Raw genomic sequence first — 15,861 nt, forward strand, 5'->3', positions numbered from 1 at the left:
CCAGTCGTCCAGGTATGGATATACATGAATCCTTTTCTTTGAAGATGTTCTGCAACAACTGTCGATTTTATTCATCTCCTTTTTGAAGTTGAAGCATTTCTTCCTGCAAGAGTGTCCTCTTGAGTTTTTATGACTTTGTTGATGTACCGGAGATCTAGAATTGGAGGAAGTAAGCTATCCACTTTTGGTATTAGGAAATATGTTGAGTAATTTCCTGTTTTGATCTGCTCTTCTGGCACTCCCTCTATAGCTTGCTTGTCCAGCAGTTCTGAGACTTTTTAAAAGGTGATCTGTTTCTTCCTTGGAATGAACTCTTCTCTTTGGTCTACTTGCAGGTGGGAATTTTATTAATTCTGCGCAATGCCCATATCTTATTAGATTTAGAACCCATGTGTCTGAAGTTATTTTCCTCCACTCCTGGAGAAAAAAAATATCTTATCCTCCCACCTACTGGTAAGTTCTGATGTAATGTTTACTTATCGTCTTGAATTGTTGACCTTTTGTTTTGTACTGCTGTGCAGTCACTTCTTGGCTGATGCTGCGCTTCTCCTGGAAGATTAGCTTCTTGTTTTTGTTATGCCTCTAAAAGCATTTCTTCCTTGCCGATTATGCCCCCCCCTATATTCACCTATTACTTTCCATTGTTGGTGTGTATGCCTGTTTAGCAGGGCATTTGAATTTCCAATGCGTCATTGATTTACTGAGCTGGGCTCGATTTGTCTTTCCATGTATTCCATGTTTTTTGCTTTCTCTAGTGGTCTAGATATTGAGGAACACTAGCTCTTTTCTTTGCTGTGGCAGTTATAACAGTCTGCTGGGACTGGACCCTTTATATATGGAGGATCCTTGGATGAAAATTTGTATTTTTTCTCCGCCCTGGGAGCTTTTGCTTTACGGGATCCTAGAATGCCTCTCTGCCTTGATCGAGAACACTTAGCAACATGGGGAGGTATTCATTGTTACTTTGAGTTGGCACTAGTGTCTCTGAGAGACAACATGCTGGGTTTACCTTCTTTCAGCTGCAAATTAAAGCGTTCTGCTGCATTTTTAATGACCAAATTATACATTCCTGTATCATCTGGATGGGATGGTTTTGGATTCAACATCTTTCTCAGGATAGTCCTCATCGAGGTCTTCCCACAAAGTCTCCTCCTGTCCTCCTGACGGTTGAAAGTACTCTGTCTTCCTCCTCATGATAATGTGTCCTCTTCCGCCTCCAGGTTAGGTGTTAAAGGAGCTAAAACGTCTTCCTCCTGTGGTTCAGGAATATCTTTGTTTATCAAGAATTTGTAAGGAATCCTGAACGCTTTCAGATTTTCATAGATTTAGTGTTTCTTTTTAATTAAAGCCACTATTTCGGCCTCAAGCCTCTTATTCTCGAAGAAATGTTCTCGCTCCTTTGCCGAATGCTCTTGCCCCTTCGATGAAGGCTCTCCAAGAGATTTGGTAGTTTAAGGGAGCACTGAGGGCATTCAATGGGGATGTGGCGTCTTGCCTTCCAGTTTTTTGCAGACTCCGGTCTCAAGCGTTGCATGGGAGTATTTATTGTGGGATCTGCCTGCAGACGTCAAGCGCTTCGGCACCAAGACCCTTTTTTGTTGCCACAAGTCTTTTTTAGGCTCAAAAGATTAGAGGTCTGTGTTTCTCTTCCACTCTTTCAAAGTCTTTTTTTGAAACCTCTTCTCAGATTTCCAGGACGTCTGTCTCGTCGCTCGATAAGACAAGATCTTTCAACTATGGTCCCGATTTCTGGCCTTGAAGAGAATGGTGAGCCATCCTCTGTTTTTTTCCTCACCCTCAGTGTCTTGTGAACACCGAACAGGTGAGGCAGTCTTCACTCCAATGATAGATGGGAAGACAAAGGTTGCACATAGGATGGTGGTCTTTTTGTGCATAATAATGATGGCAGTTCTTACAGAACTAGAAAGGTGTCTTTTCCATCACGCCACATGATCCGTAGGTGTAAAAAAGTGTACTGCGCTGTTGCTTGCTTCCAACCTCCTGCAAACTGAGTGGTTTCCTCAGTGTCGACTCCCTTCACTTTTTTTTTTTTTTTTTTTTTTTAATTAATTCTTCGATGTTCCTTGTTGATTTGAAGACAACTCTATCAACACGTCCAGAACCAGCGGTGGAAACAATTAATCTAAAAATGCAGTGGAGACTTCCAGAGGACAACAAATGGAGGTGCTGTCGACGCCCACCAGTAAACAGAAAGGACCAAAAAAAAATAATAATTTTCACATAGAATAGTAGAATATCCCGACCCAAACACTAGATGGCGGAATAATGCACAGCATGTGAATCCAGAAAAGAGTCACACTGCAAAAGCACCAATTCAGGTCAGGCTCAAAAACAACTGATAGTTACTTTACCTGTAATAATGGTTCTCCAGCATAAATGCAGCTGACAACACAACGTAGAGATCAGGTAGAACATGCCTAACAAAACCTAGAGCTCCATAGAGTTAAGTGATTAAAGGGAGTCAACATGATCTCTAATGTAAAAAAAAAAATAATAATAAATATCCCAATATATAACCATTTCCCAGAAGAAGCAATTCAGAACCAGGAGAAAATGGAAGGACTAATATTTTGATTCCAAGAATAAGCCAGAAGACATTCATATATTACTACATGAGGACAATACCATCTGGCTGGATCAAAAGTCAATTTGGCCTCGAATGTTACTGAATAAATACAAATATGCAATAGTGAAAGAAATAAAGCAAAGATTGTATGGAAAGAGTGAGCTGGAAGACGCAGGATTGCGAATGCAGTAGGTGTAGGCGAACAGAGAAATACATTTAACAGCTATAAAGTCCATCCATGCTTGGAATTGTTAAAACATACCTCATGATGTCCTCTGCTTGCACACAAGAGGCACATGAGCTGTGGTGTGACTGGGACTGAGGTTAGAACACTAAGTCCCCCTAACTGCCACACATTTTCCACGTCACAGTCCTCCTAAAAGGGGAAAAAAAGTAATTAGGGTGAAATCACACAAACAATAAAGCGCAAGAAAGCAAATGTTAGGATATGACAGCTGAAGGGTATAAAAAATAAAAACACAACACAAGATGGCAAGAGTACTCTGCAATATGCTATTCTAGACAAGCATCAAAAGTCACAAACAAAGCAGCCGGAGGGTGAGGAGGGGGGGGACAAGTAGGTAGAGCAATAAAAGAAGGACCCCACAAACAGCAATACAGAAGTATGGGTTATGACACCATCAAAATAGAAGAAAGTGAAACACAAAAACAAACGTTGGAAACTGCTTCCATGAGGTAAACAGTGACTCAATTTGGGAACTAAACTCACTTTGAAGTCTATGCGAACCCTGTGAATTCCATCATCTGAAGCCTTTAGTCTCCCACTACCGCTGTTTGATAGTGGGACAGAAGTCAAAGCAGCCAGAAGATCCTACCAAAAAAATTTAATAAATTAACACTGTGGTAAAAATGAGAGAAAACATCGGGGGGAGTAATATAGAAGGAAAGAATGAAACGGAAGGATAATGGGAAAAGAGTGATTACATGGAAGGGCAATAAAAAAGGAAAAAAGGGGCAACCAAAGGAAGAAAGAAAAGGAGGGGGATAGGAGGTCAGTCAAAGTTATAGCTGAAATGAGAGATTAAGCAAAACAACAGTGAAGGCCAGAGCAGAGGAATACAGTAAGGGTGTGAGGTTTCTTGGGTTGAGAGAGGGTTACAACAAAACAACACAAGATGCCATGTGAAATTCAACCCCATGTCCTAAGAGCCCACCTTATCTGGTTTCTTCCTGGCCTTAAGGTGAACCACAGGCTGCAGAGTGGCTTTCCTTGGCCGACTCAACTCTTCAGTATCCACAGGGAGGTAATCTGAATAGATAAAGAAATGCCATTAATTGACTTTACTTAAGTAAGCTAACAATGTCTCTAACAAAAGGGTGTGAATAAAAAAAAAAAAAAAAAATGCTGGCAGGGCACTCTAGGAAACTAATTACTCCGACAGAACGAAGGGGCTTTCTAAAAATGACCTTAACAAGCAGGGATCTTAAACCTCCCCCCCCCCCCTTACAACCACCACCACCAACCACACCTTCGGAAATCCCCAAGCATTACCTTGCCCCTTGTGGCTGATGTTTTAAGGAGCCTCAACAGGCAAAGCAGAGTGGACCTCTGCCAATGGTGTACACAACAAAAACCGTTACTTACTTGTAATGTAATATTTCTGTGTTTAATATCTTTGTGTCACGACCAGTTGGCTATCGTAGTAGGGTTTTCAAAAACTAATCTGTAGCCAAGGACATCAAGCTATCATTATGTTTGAACAGCTCATGGTCTACCAACAACCATCTCAGTGCCACTTTGGGTCAACGTGGCAGCAAAAAGAAAAGACAACACCCTTCCCTGCAATGAGTTGAGGGTGGGTAGGTAAAATACAAGTAAATTAAGAACACTAAAGTACCAAGTTTACAAATAAGTAAGTTTCCTTTGCAGCACTAAGTTCGAGATAAAAGCACAAACCTTCTGAACAGAGCGTCACACTGAACCTTGGGGAAAAAGGTTTGCAGGGAAAAAAAAAAAAAAAGAATTCTTACCTGTAGGGGAGTAACGCAAATGGCAATAACCATTGGTGTAGGTCCAGAGAATACCAAGATGGTCTGCTTTTACATTAATTATTTTTCAGCAAGTAGTCACCTGTAGAAACTTTACTTAGCACAGTAGTAGCATTGCAGTTGCTTAAATGCAAAATACACACTGCTGTGCCATAGCAACATTTAGAACACAAAAAGAGAGCCTGTTTCACTTGTAAATCAAATAATATTGCTACCAAAGGCTTAAAAAAAAAAAAAAAAAAAGCACAGATAGTTCAACTTTTGTCGCATTTAGAGGGCTGAATGTCTGAAAGGGTGCAACACACCACTAAACAAAGCAGTTGTCTACATAGGCTTATTATCAGGGTGTACCAATTCCCAAATGCCCAAGTTTGCGAGAAGGCTCAGATTACAGAAGTCTCATCATGAAAACGAAAACTCATTGATACAGAATAGCATTAGAGTAGGGAGGGGGCTTAGTGATAAACATTAATAGTCTCTTGATTGCATTGTTCAGCACTCCGTCCATCATCCTTTTGTGTTGCTAAAGTTGCCCTAAGTGGGAAGGGTATGCCCAGACGTGGGTCTCTTGCTCACTGTGCCATTGGATTCAAGCTAGCCTGGATGATGAAGGGCGATACCCTGAGACCGGGCCCAGGAGCCTTGTTTCTGGTCTAGGGAGGACCTGGCTTGGCAGTTCGGGCTGGACTGTTCCCATGAGGAACAGGGTCAAGACTGATTTGCATATGGCTGGGTCCAAACTGGGGTGGCATGGTGAGCAAAAGAATGATGGATTAAACCCAGATCTGTGCCTGGGGGGGGGGGGGGGGGGGGGGGGGGGGGGGGTGAGTGTTTGCATTGTTCAGCATTCCGTCCATCATCCTTTCGTGTCGCTAAAGTTGTTCCACTCCCAGAATGAGACAAACTGTCCATGTTTTCAAAACAATATCTAAAAACACAGCGATCCAAGTTGGGGCAAGAAATCATAAATATTCTGGTTTTCTACATGTTGAGAGTTTTCTCCAACTGGATGCTTGTTGCCTGATTCCTTCTTAAAGGGCTATCTCCTGCAATCATCCCAAAAGAGATTGATCTGCACTATCTAAAAATGAGCATCATGTTCTATGAGGTGCTTGATACAAACATTAAAAAATGACTGAAGTCTTAAACAGAACTGCAAAGAAAAGGCCTCTCAAACTGCACTAGTTCCACATTTCTAGGCGTTTGGAACGGAATACTGGAAATCAAGATAAAAAGAGCAGAAAAACATGGTTTTAATGAATAACTTTTTTTAAAAATCACCAGAAAAGCAGAATGCCAGCCTAGGGTGGATTTAGCTTTAACAGCAACTCAGCCAGCACTAACATCTCCAGCTGCCAAACAAATAAAGATAAAGTAGAATGAAGGTATATTTAAGGCCAATCCAGTAGAACTAATGGAACCCGTGTGATTCATGAAGAACAGTGGTTCTTTTGGGACTAATTCAAAAACTTGTAGTTTGGGTAAATCAGATTTGCCTACCAATCTGGAAGCAGCATTTAAAATGTATTTAAACTGTGAAATTATCAAGTGCGAAAAGTTACTGTAAGTGACAATTCTGAAGATGCCCTTCGATCACTTGCACTTTTTAATACACCAAGTATTCACAGAAGGCACGCGTTTGCGTGATCACTTTGTGCACTGATCACTTTATCTCAGATTAATCTACTCATTAAACAACATTTTATGAATCATACTACTTGCCAAACGCCTCTATGTTAACTGTTAGACACATTTGGTCTATTAAACTAGAACTCGTGGTAAATGCAGTCAGAGCACTGCACTGACTGTTTGATGATTTTGAAGGTTGGGAATGAAATTCCAGTAGCAGCGTAGGTGTTCCAACAGCCTCAGCAAGCTCTCCTTCACCCACCTGGTAGGCAGGAGGCTCATGGAAAGACAAACACTGCAAATCTAGACCACTTCAAATGAGTAAGGGACATACATGTCTAGCAAGACAGGCTGAACACAGCTTCCTTATGCCGATAAATGCATATGAATGTCTAGTTATGTTGTTCTTAATGCTGTCAGCTTGCTTCTAAATGACAGTTTTTGCGTACAAGAAAGCTACCTCTAAGCCCTTGTGACTAAATTCAGGACACTCCAAAGGTCAATTGGAACTTCCCTCTTTAAATTGTCCGCCTAGAGGACTAGTGTAGTGCCAGACGTAGCACTGTATGTACACAGTGCTATCAAAGTGGGCCTGCGATCATCAAATCAAATAATGTATTGTACGCTTAGCTATTACAACTAAAATAAAACAAGCACATGTGGAAATCAGTAAAAGGCTAAAGTGCACACATATTACAAGAAACCATTCTTCATGTGCACCACAGAAATTAAAAAAACCAAAATACAGTCAAGCCCAAGCTTTTTTTTTTTTTATAAATGTGCCAGAAACAAAATAGCCCTGGAATGCCGAGTTGACTTGTTCTTTATAAACTATAAGAAAACTGCAATTTGTTTTGAGTCCTTATGGCAGTCAGAATCGACCACCTCGTCCTCAAACATTTCATAAGGGCAAAATCCATAAAGATGTGCAATGATAAGTACCATTGTAGTGACTGCATCCCAATACCTTGCCCTCTCTCACAGAGGAAAAGGCAGCCAGGTAAAAAAAAGCTAATTTCAGGTGCCTCACATCCATGGAGACCATTTCCCACAGTTAACTTTCAGAGAAGATAAGGACCCAACCAAGACTGACTCTTTCTGCATGTTGACAGGGAGGATTTTAGTTAGTTCACCAAGAATTAAAGATACAACTATGAACCACAGGGAATAAGGTTGCCTCTACTATATGTCCAATGAGCCCACTTGACAGTCTCAAGCACATAATATGTATCACAAATCAAGATTCTCACCCTTAGTCTTAACATGTTGAAACCCTGCAAGTTCTAAAGCGTATACTTCAGGAATGCTGCTAATAATCAGCCGCAGAGGGATTTATCCACAGTGCTAACTTAAGGGCTTTTGTTACTTTGGAAGGATACTCTATACAAGAACTGATCCGAAACAGGCATTTTTATTTCAAACATACTACGAATAACTCCTTTGAACGACCGTGAGGGTAGGACTTGCTTTATGTTACCATTTTGAGGACTAAAGTTATTGAGGTACAATACCAAGAGTCAAAACGGATTAACACTTGTAGGTAGGACAGTTGTGTGCTGAGACCTGCAAGTTATGCACAGGAAAGTACATTTCAATTCCACTTGCACCTCTATGCATATGTGCAGTCCTGTCAGGGATGGTTATAATAAAAAGAGAATCTGTGCTTTGATTTCTTGGTAAGGGGTTGGTGGAATTATGTTGATAATAGGCAAGAACCTACGATTTACAAGAACTGAGTCATCTTATCTAATCTCAACTAGTCAATTTACACAAATAACATTATCCTGCATTTAGGCTTATGCACAGAGCCTACTGTCACCATCATCACCTGCATGACAGGAGGTCCTTACTCGGGTGGAGGAAGAAGAGTGCCCTCTCAAGTAACTGGAATTGGTTCAAGAACCTAACTTAGGGAGTCACTGTAGAGGTCAGTAGATCGGTGCATCTAGGTCAGTCTAGAATTATCAGATGGATTCTCAGAATCTGAGGAAGTGAAGAATATGTACAGAGAAACTTCGTCCCATTTTAAAATCAGTGCAGCAGAGGAATACCTAGCACCTGCAGTTCTAGCATTTCATGAGGGAATCATTGCCTTCTCACCAGATATCTAAGACAGAGTCAAGAATGTCTTACTATAGCACCTACTTACCAGGAGAAAACGGCCAAGGTTCTATGCTAACATATGAAGTTTAGTTGACAAGCAAGAACAGGATGTCCAACTCCCATGTCTGCTGTCAACCAGTTTACTATGGACATGATCAATGAAATGAAGACTTAGGGCCAAAAAGAATGAGCTCAAGGACACACACCTGGGAGGAACACACTTCATTTGTCTTTGGCAATAATGTAAGCTTCCTGCAGCAAGGCCCTCAGGGAACAAGAATGAGGTAGCAGGGAACAAGAATGAGGTAGCAGGGAACAAGAATGAGGTAGCAGGGAACAAGAATGAGGTAGCAGGGAACAAGAATGAGGTAGCAGGGAACTCAACTTGCAGTTCTAGTAGGTGAAACTGGCACGCAACCAGAATTTTGAAGGATGGGCCCACCATCTCCAGATTGGAACAAAAAGTGGATGTGAAGTAACCAAACGTAATTCACTGTCGGGCAACAGTGCAGTGGAGCATATGGAGCTTGCTATTTAAAACCAATGTAATGTAAGATGTATTCAGAAAAAGCAGCATATAAAACCACTAAGCTGAAATGTCAGTGTTTGTCAAGAATTGGTCCACTCCATGATTGATGATCAATAGTATTACGGAGGAAATGAAGACCTTTCCTAAGTCCAGATTCTAGTTGGACCAATGGACCTCTTCATGCTGGTCACCCAGGAGAATTTTAGTTAGTTCACCAAGAACTAAAGCTAGGCAGGGCCAAAGATAAGCTTGACTCTCGAGACACTGGTTATGTACGGGTAGCAATGAGCCATTTGTAGCCACAGAAAAACAGCCACTAATGGTTTCACCCTTTACTGTGGTCCAGCAGGATGCATACTGGAAATAAGCATCCACCAGGGCCACACAGCTCAGCCATTCATATCTTAGGACAGTTGCAAAGTGAAGAGTCAAACTCCACATCTTGAACTTCTTAAGGGGGAAGAATTAATCAGGTGAAAAGTCTAGGATGAGGCAAAGTTTTCAAATTTTTTACTCAAAAGAAGGTAGCGAAAGTAATACCTATCCCACTTTCTAAGGGTGGAACAGAATCCTAAAGAGACATCTTTTGACTTTGTGAAGATATTTCTGGGCTACAAAATGGGGGAAAACATGGCCTAGAAAGAGGCAGATGTTGGAATCCTAGTGCACAGATGTCCATTTATTTGGGGTAATTTTGGAGTGAAGTGGTAATAATGGAAAAAGTGTTCGTCCCATTAGAGTGGAGGACACAAGCAGAGCTGGACACAGAACGTCACAGACTTCTTTGACAATGTTGAGGCCTGATCATTTAACAGCCGTTACTTTAATGGAATGGGGGAGAGCAAGAAAGAATGGGTCACAGGATGGGGATTCAGAAAAAGGTAGAACACAGATGTTTGTAGGCAGCGTACAAGATAACAGAAAAACCTATGGTGCTGTAGTGCTTACATGGCACTACTGAGTCATGAATGCGCATATCTTGTACTGGAGGATATCATTGGGTATAGGGTTTGGTCAATCAAATCAAAGATTTGTAAAGCCCGGCTAATCACCCATAAGGTCTCAAAGCGCTGAAGAAGACGTGCTGCTCAGTCGAAGAGCCAGGTCCTGAGGTCCTTCCAGAACTGCTTCAGTAATGCGCTCTGCCGAGCTGGAGGGGAGGTGTGTTCCATGTCCGTGCTGCTAGGTAGGAGAAGGATCGTCCTACTGCTGTACTTTTCCAAATCTTTGGGGCGGCTGAAAGGGCGTGCTGGGAGGAACGGAGATGTATGTTGGGTACGTAGAAGGTGAGTCAGTGGTTGAGGTATGCTGGTCCTATGTTATGCAGTGCCTTGAAAGTGTGGATCAGGAGTTTATATGTGATGACCTGGTAGACTGGGAGCCAGTGTAGGTGTCGGAGGTTGGAGGAGATTCGGCTATGTCCGGGGATGTCCATGATGAGTCTGGCTGCTGCATTTTGGACTTGATTAAAGATTCTTGGTAATGCCAGCATATAGAGCGTTGCCGTAGTCCAGTTTTCTAGTGATGAGTGTGTGGGTGACTATCTTCCTTGTGTCTTGGGCATCCATTTGAAGATCTTCCGCAAGAGACAGAGGTTGTGAAAGCTAGATGAGGAGAATGTGTTAACTTGGTGGGTCATCGATATAGAGTGGATTACAGTATGGTGCCCAGGTTGCGCACATGGCTGTAAGGGGGCGGGGGTGTTACCCAGTGCGGGGACCCACCAGGAGTCATTCCAGGCAGGAGGGGTGAAGCCCATCATGAAGATCTCTGTCTAGTCAGAGTTGAGCTTGAGACAGCTGGCCTACATGCAGGCAGCGACTGCTCTCATCCCATTGTGGAAATTCCTCTTGGCTTGCGCAGAGTCCGTTGACAGGGAAAGGATCAGTTGAGTGCGGTCAGTGTAGGAGACTATGTTTAGCACATGTTGCCAGGTGATCTTGACGAGTGGGGTCATGTACAAGTTTAAAAACTGTGGGCCGAGGGAGGATCCTTGGGGCACATCGCAAGTGTCTTTATGTTCTGAAGTGAACGGTAGTAGTCTGATCGTCTGTGTTCTTCCGGTAAGGAAGGACCTGATCCAGTTCAGGGCTTTGATCAGGCCTCTGGTTCAGGTATCTGATGTCAACATTGTGCTGTCTGTCGCAGAGGGTGGAGTGGGAGAAGGTGCCAAATGCAGCAGAGAGGTCGAGAAGGATGAGTGGTGGTGCCTCTGTGGTCCAGTATGATGAGGGCCATGTGCTTCCCATTTAACGGGCATTTCCTTAGGCCTCTGGATCTACAGCTAAAGGTTGAAGCCATGTCTGCCAGCAAAAGGAAAGACTGGTGTTCATAGTCCTGGCAGTAGATCCAGTGAGATCGAGGAAAGCAGTCATCAGTTTCTCTGCCTAGGTTAAGCATGCATTTAAATCCCCACTGGGAACACAACAGGGGTTCAGGAGATGAAGAGGACTCATTTCACAAGAGTAGCTTGTAGCTTTTCACAATGGCACCAATTACCGGTCTTACTGAGACCCCTGAAATGCTACACGAGGCAAATGTGGGAGGACAGCTGGTCATTGCTTGTGGGAAGCTGCCATTGCTAAAACAGTGTGCCAAGCAGTTCCTAGGGCAAAATGATGGGACTGTCTTCAGATGTCAAATCACAGCCTCCATAAACTTTGGAAAAGATAACTCTGTGATAGGAGTCAAAAGCAGCAGGACATGTTGGTATTTAGAGTTCGAAGCATTGTAATCTCGAGACCCTTGCCTATCCCACAGTAAATCTGCAGTTTAGGACCTCCAACCTGGCCTAAGGAGCAGCATTTGAATTTGGGAGGGGATTTTGTCCCTGAAGAACCCTCGACTTCTGGGATGCTGTCATCTTAGGTCTGGCCCTTGAGAAGCAGATCTGAAACAAACATACTCCAGCTTTTTTTTGGGGGGGGGGGGGGGGGGCGGCACCACAACTGGGTTACTTAAACTTTTACCATCCACACCACAAGAACATGCTTATTTAGTAGAATAGCCCTATCAAGATTTAAAGCACTTGCATAGGATAGGTTTCGTCTTAATAAAAAGGAAAGTTCTCAGACAACCATTTTTTTTTCGGACTAATCTTTCTAATGATGAAATCCAGCATCTACTGCAGGATAGGGCAGGGCTTAGGCTCCAGGCAGAACACATTTGTGCAAAAATCTTGCAGCAATGATACAAAATGCAGCTCAGTATAACCCAGATGACTATTCCTAAAACTGGAACCACAAAGGATATTTGTCCGGTACTGCAAAATGCTTGTGACAAAGAAAAATGCTCAAAACTGAAGAGCTATGGCTCTACCGCTTAATCTTCCCAGGTTCAAGGAACAGATAAAAAAATTAACACACACAAAGTTAACAGAAATACATAAATGAGTCAAGCAGAGTCAGATCTATAGAGAAAAAAGTTTTTTTAAAAAAATGAAAACAAATATATATTTATTTTTTTTAAAACAATAAAGGGGAACTGACAAGCCTGCATACCAGATAGACCTGCATAACTGTACAAGCTATAAAAGCAAGTTTCAAACCCACCCTTAAGGGGCACATTCAGTCACATTTTCTAACATATGTAAGCCAGTGCCTATGAATTGAGTTCTGATCAAACCATCAACGCACCCAGGTATAACAGCCTACTTGCAATAACTCTCCAAAGCAAGATTGTGTATCTCTCTATCGCCTACTGGGGGTAGAAGGACACACTGATTGGAGTTGGATAAAGAACAGAGGATTTTTTTTTCTTCTTCATGGTGTTCCATTTCACCTGCATCCTTACTGATATCTTAATTAACCAAATTACCAGACGTGCAAGGAAGGATTTAAAAGTGGCTACTGACCACCTATTACATGACAAGGACATCTAGACTTGGTAAATGTCAAAGAGTTTAATAGTTTTGACACTGCAAGACTTCAATATGATCGTTAGGGTCCTATAGCATTGGCTCCAGTACATTGAATCCAGCCAAAGGCGTAGGAGTGACTGCTTTTAACAGACATGAAGAAACCATGACTAATTACTCATTTCAAGCAGTGCCAGAGGCATTTCATCTTGCACGTAAACTAGAGAGACTGGTCCTCAAAGGCGAAGTTACATAGGTCGTAATGACCAAATTAAATGAGGAGCTCTTTCAACAAGATCCTCAAATTATTCCATAATCTAAACCGGGGCCAGCATGTGTGTTTACATCGTTGCCAATAGTCTAATTTTTTCAGCTTGCTGACATATGCCATATCGCCACAGTAGCTAGCTTGAGGGTTTAGACATTTCAGTAGTTTTTGTGTATCTGATCAGCAAATTAACTGTTTGCTTTCAAGGTCTGCATTCATTGATTATAAAACGTATGGTCTTTAATGCATAGCATTTGCAAGAGTACAGTTCTCCAATTGGTTATCTGTAGATGAAAAATATATTTACAGTAGGTGGATCTGGGGTTCACTTTGTAAGTGACACATCTGGACGCAGATACATATTTGTTAGGTTCATTCATTCATTATAGTCTGGGTGCCAAACTTAAAAGTACAAGCAGTGCTTGCGTTGCTTGCTTTAGCTAAAGGGTGGAAAATGTAAAGAAATAGGAACCCAGCTTTATAAGACTAGTCTATGATAAAACAGCAACTCCCCCAAGATACCTGGGTTTCAACATTTTAAACATAAGTGTAGCAGAGGATTTCATTCTAAAGCATCGAATACAAAAGTACTGACATAAGCAAGACAAGGAGGAGAATAACAAAATAAATAAAAAGGCAACTGAAGAAACTAATGAAAAAAAATCTTCAAGTACAATAAAGACAAATACAACTTTGTAAGAAATACTGCTCTAAAAAAAAATAGACACAAAAACCTATCAGTGCCCGGAATTGGAAATCAGAAGTTGTTTTTTTTGGAGACAGATGTCATTTCAGTTAAACAGCTATCGGTTGATGTAAAAGTACACAAAAATGTTCCACAATCCTTCCTGAAACAAAGCTTACAAAGCTAATGGATACCATGCTGGAGAATCCTTTTCAACCAGGACCATTACAACACGGCACATCTCCCTATTAGTAGGGGCATTCTGTACTCTGCCTTTTAAGAAATCCTTATTTAGCACGTATTTCTGTTTACATACAGAATCCGAGATTCTGTGACAGTCAAACATTATTTGCACTCTTCAGAGACAAAGTAATTTACTCAAGTTTTACAAAATTCAGACCTGGAAGCCCAGACATAAGTGTGTGATTTCAGAGTATAAATACCTATTTTTGTCTAAATGGGAAAGGGTCCACAGCGCCCACATGTGCAAAACCTAGCAGTTGCTTAAATAGCCAAAATATACTTTTCCTACCGGACATGCATGTGAATATTTATTCAGGAACCCGTGGGGTGCAAAAGAGGAGAAACAGACTAATACAGTGGAAACTAACTAACCACCAATTTTATGAAGGTCCCATTAAAACAGTTAATATAGGGATAAATCAGCAAGTCTCAAATTAGCACTAATCACGATGTGTAGTCCAGATATATACTGACTGTAATGGAGAAAAAATAAAAAAAAATAAAGACAAACTGTACTCTACGAAGAGCTATGACCCTAGTTCCTATTCTATCACAAGCCAGTGAGACATTTATTTTAATGTAGTGCTCAGGCTCAAATTACGGCTAAAGATCAGATCTTTAAATTACGGCTAAAGATCAGATCTTTAAAACAAGGCATACTGCAGATCATGGATATGTACGTGGCCAGCTGTCTTGAACACGACTCCCTAGGTTTTCTGTAGAGATGACATTTCTTTACGAGACACTTGTTGAGGTTGTGTGTGACCAGGAAGAATGACAGCTTATTGGATCGTAGTGGCATCTACTGGAAGGAAGGCACTATTTTAAGCAGGAGCCAGTCAATCCCAGCTGGTGGCCAGTGCTCTCACAATAGAATAGAAGTCTGTCAATAAAATAAATAAATGTAGACTGTTTCAGTGTCCTTTGACATCTTTACATGTGCCTTAATGGGATAAACAAAGACCCATCAATGAGACTAAGGAGGAGGGAAATAGGGGCCATTTGGAAATGTTACTCTTTGTTATGACGACAACAATAAGAACATGAACTTTTGCATTCTTGAACTGTTACCAACTATGATTTTTAGTGATGTTGGCGTTAGACTGCATTATTTCTAAATAGTATGTATGCTTTTAAACAGTTACCTGGTTATGTTTTTTCACAATGAATAACGTGGAAATGGAACTGATGGTCCATTGAAAATGCATGTAAATAAGTGCAACTAAATACTGAGCAACTCTACCTTAGTTAAAATATCAAAGGCAGTGGACTGCTGCTCACTTGTGCCAAACACTGAGCAACGGGTGAACCAGAGTTTTAATGCTAATTAAGAATCACAATTGTAAGCCTAATCGAACGGATATGAAGGGCAAATTAAGAAAGTACACCCATTATGAGCAGTAAAATAGTGAGTGGAGAAAAGTATGCCTTACTCAGGATTTGCATATGACGAGGTTGCCATTCCAAGTTGTAATGTGCTTGGGATTTGTTGTGGGGAAGTGGGCTGATGAGTTTGTCCAATCTCTTGTTCTTCATATACAATAAGTTTTTGAAACCACTTCTGTAAATAGAACACTTCATCATGCACCATATACCGCTAAGCTTCAGTATTCTAAGGGCTGTACTCATTATGATTAACTCCCAAGTAATTCACTGGAATTCTGTTTGCCAACATGTTTCCCAAAAGAAATAGATTGCACGTTTATAGGATTTCAGCTAATGGGATTTGAAGCAAATCTAAAAAGCAAATTCATCAAAGTGGAGACGATTACGGATTAGTTTCTCCCCCCACCCGCCGCACTTAATGAAGGCATGGCTATCACATTACCAATACGTAGAACATTATGCAAAGAAGCAATTGTATCAGATTAAAAGCTTTTATTTCAGAAAAATGAAAAATAAAAAAACATGTACAAAGAATGGTATGCAACAATTACATTACAATGCTTTA

The 15,861-nt window shown here is 41.3% G+C and overlaps 1 protein-coding gene across 2 annotated transcripts in view; it reads right to left on the bottom strand.

Annotated features, from left to right (window-relative positions):
* Positions 1–15,861, bottom strand: part of KMT2B (lysine methyltransferase 2B) — a 728,361-nt gene that overhangs the window by 581,026 nt on the left and 131,474 nt on the right. For both annotated transcript variants that reach the window (XM_069201148.1, XM_069201147.1), the window contains exons 8-10: positions 3,763–3,857; positions 3,318–3,419; positions 2,850–2,963 (exon numbers count right to left, since the gene is read on the bottom strand). In XM_069201148.1, the coding sequence (XP_069057249.1) occupies positions 2,850–2,963; positions 3,318–3,419; positions 3,763–3,857 (311 nt within the window). The remainder of the gene's footprint in view (positions 1–2,849; positions 2,964–3,317; positions 3,420–3,762; positions 3,858–15,861) is intronic.

The sequence above is a fragment of the Pleurodeles waltl genome, chromosome 7 (genome assembly GCF_031143425.1).
Source record: "Pleurodeles waltl isolate 20211129_DDA chromosome 7, aPleWal1.hap1.20221129, whole genome shotgun sequence".
NCBI lineage: Eukaryota > Metazoa > Chordata > Amphibia > Caudata > Salamandridae > Pleurodeles > Pleurodeles waltl.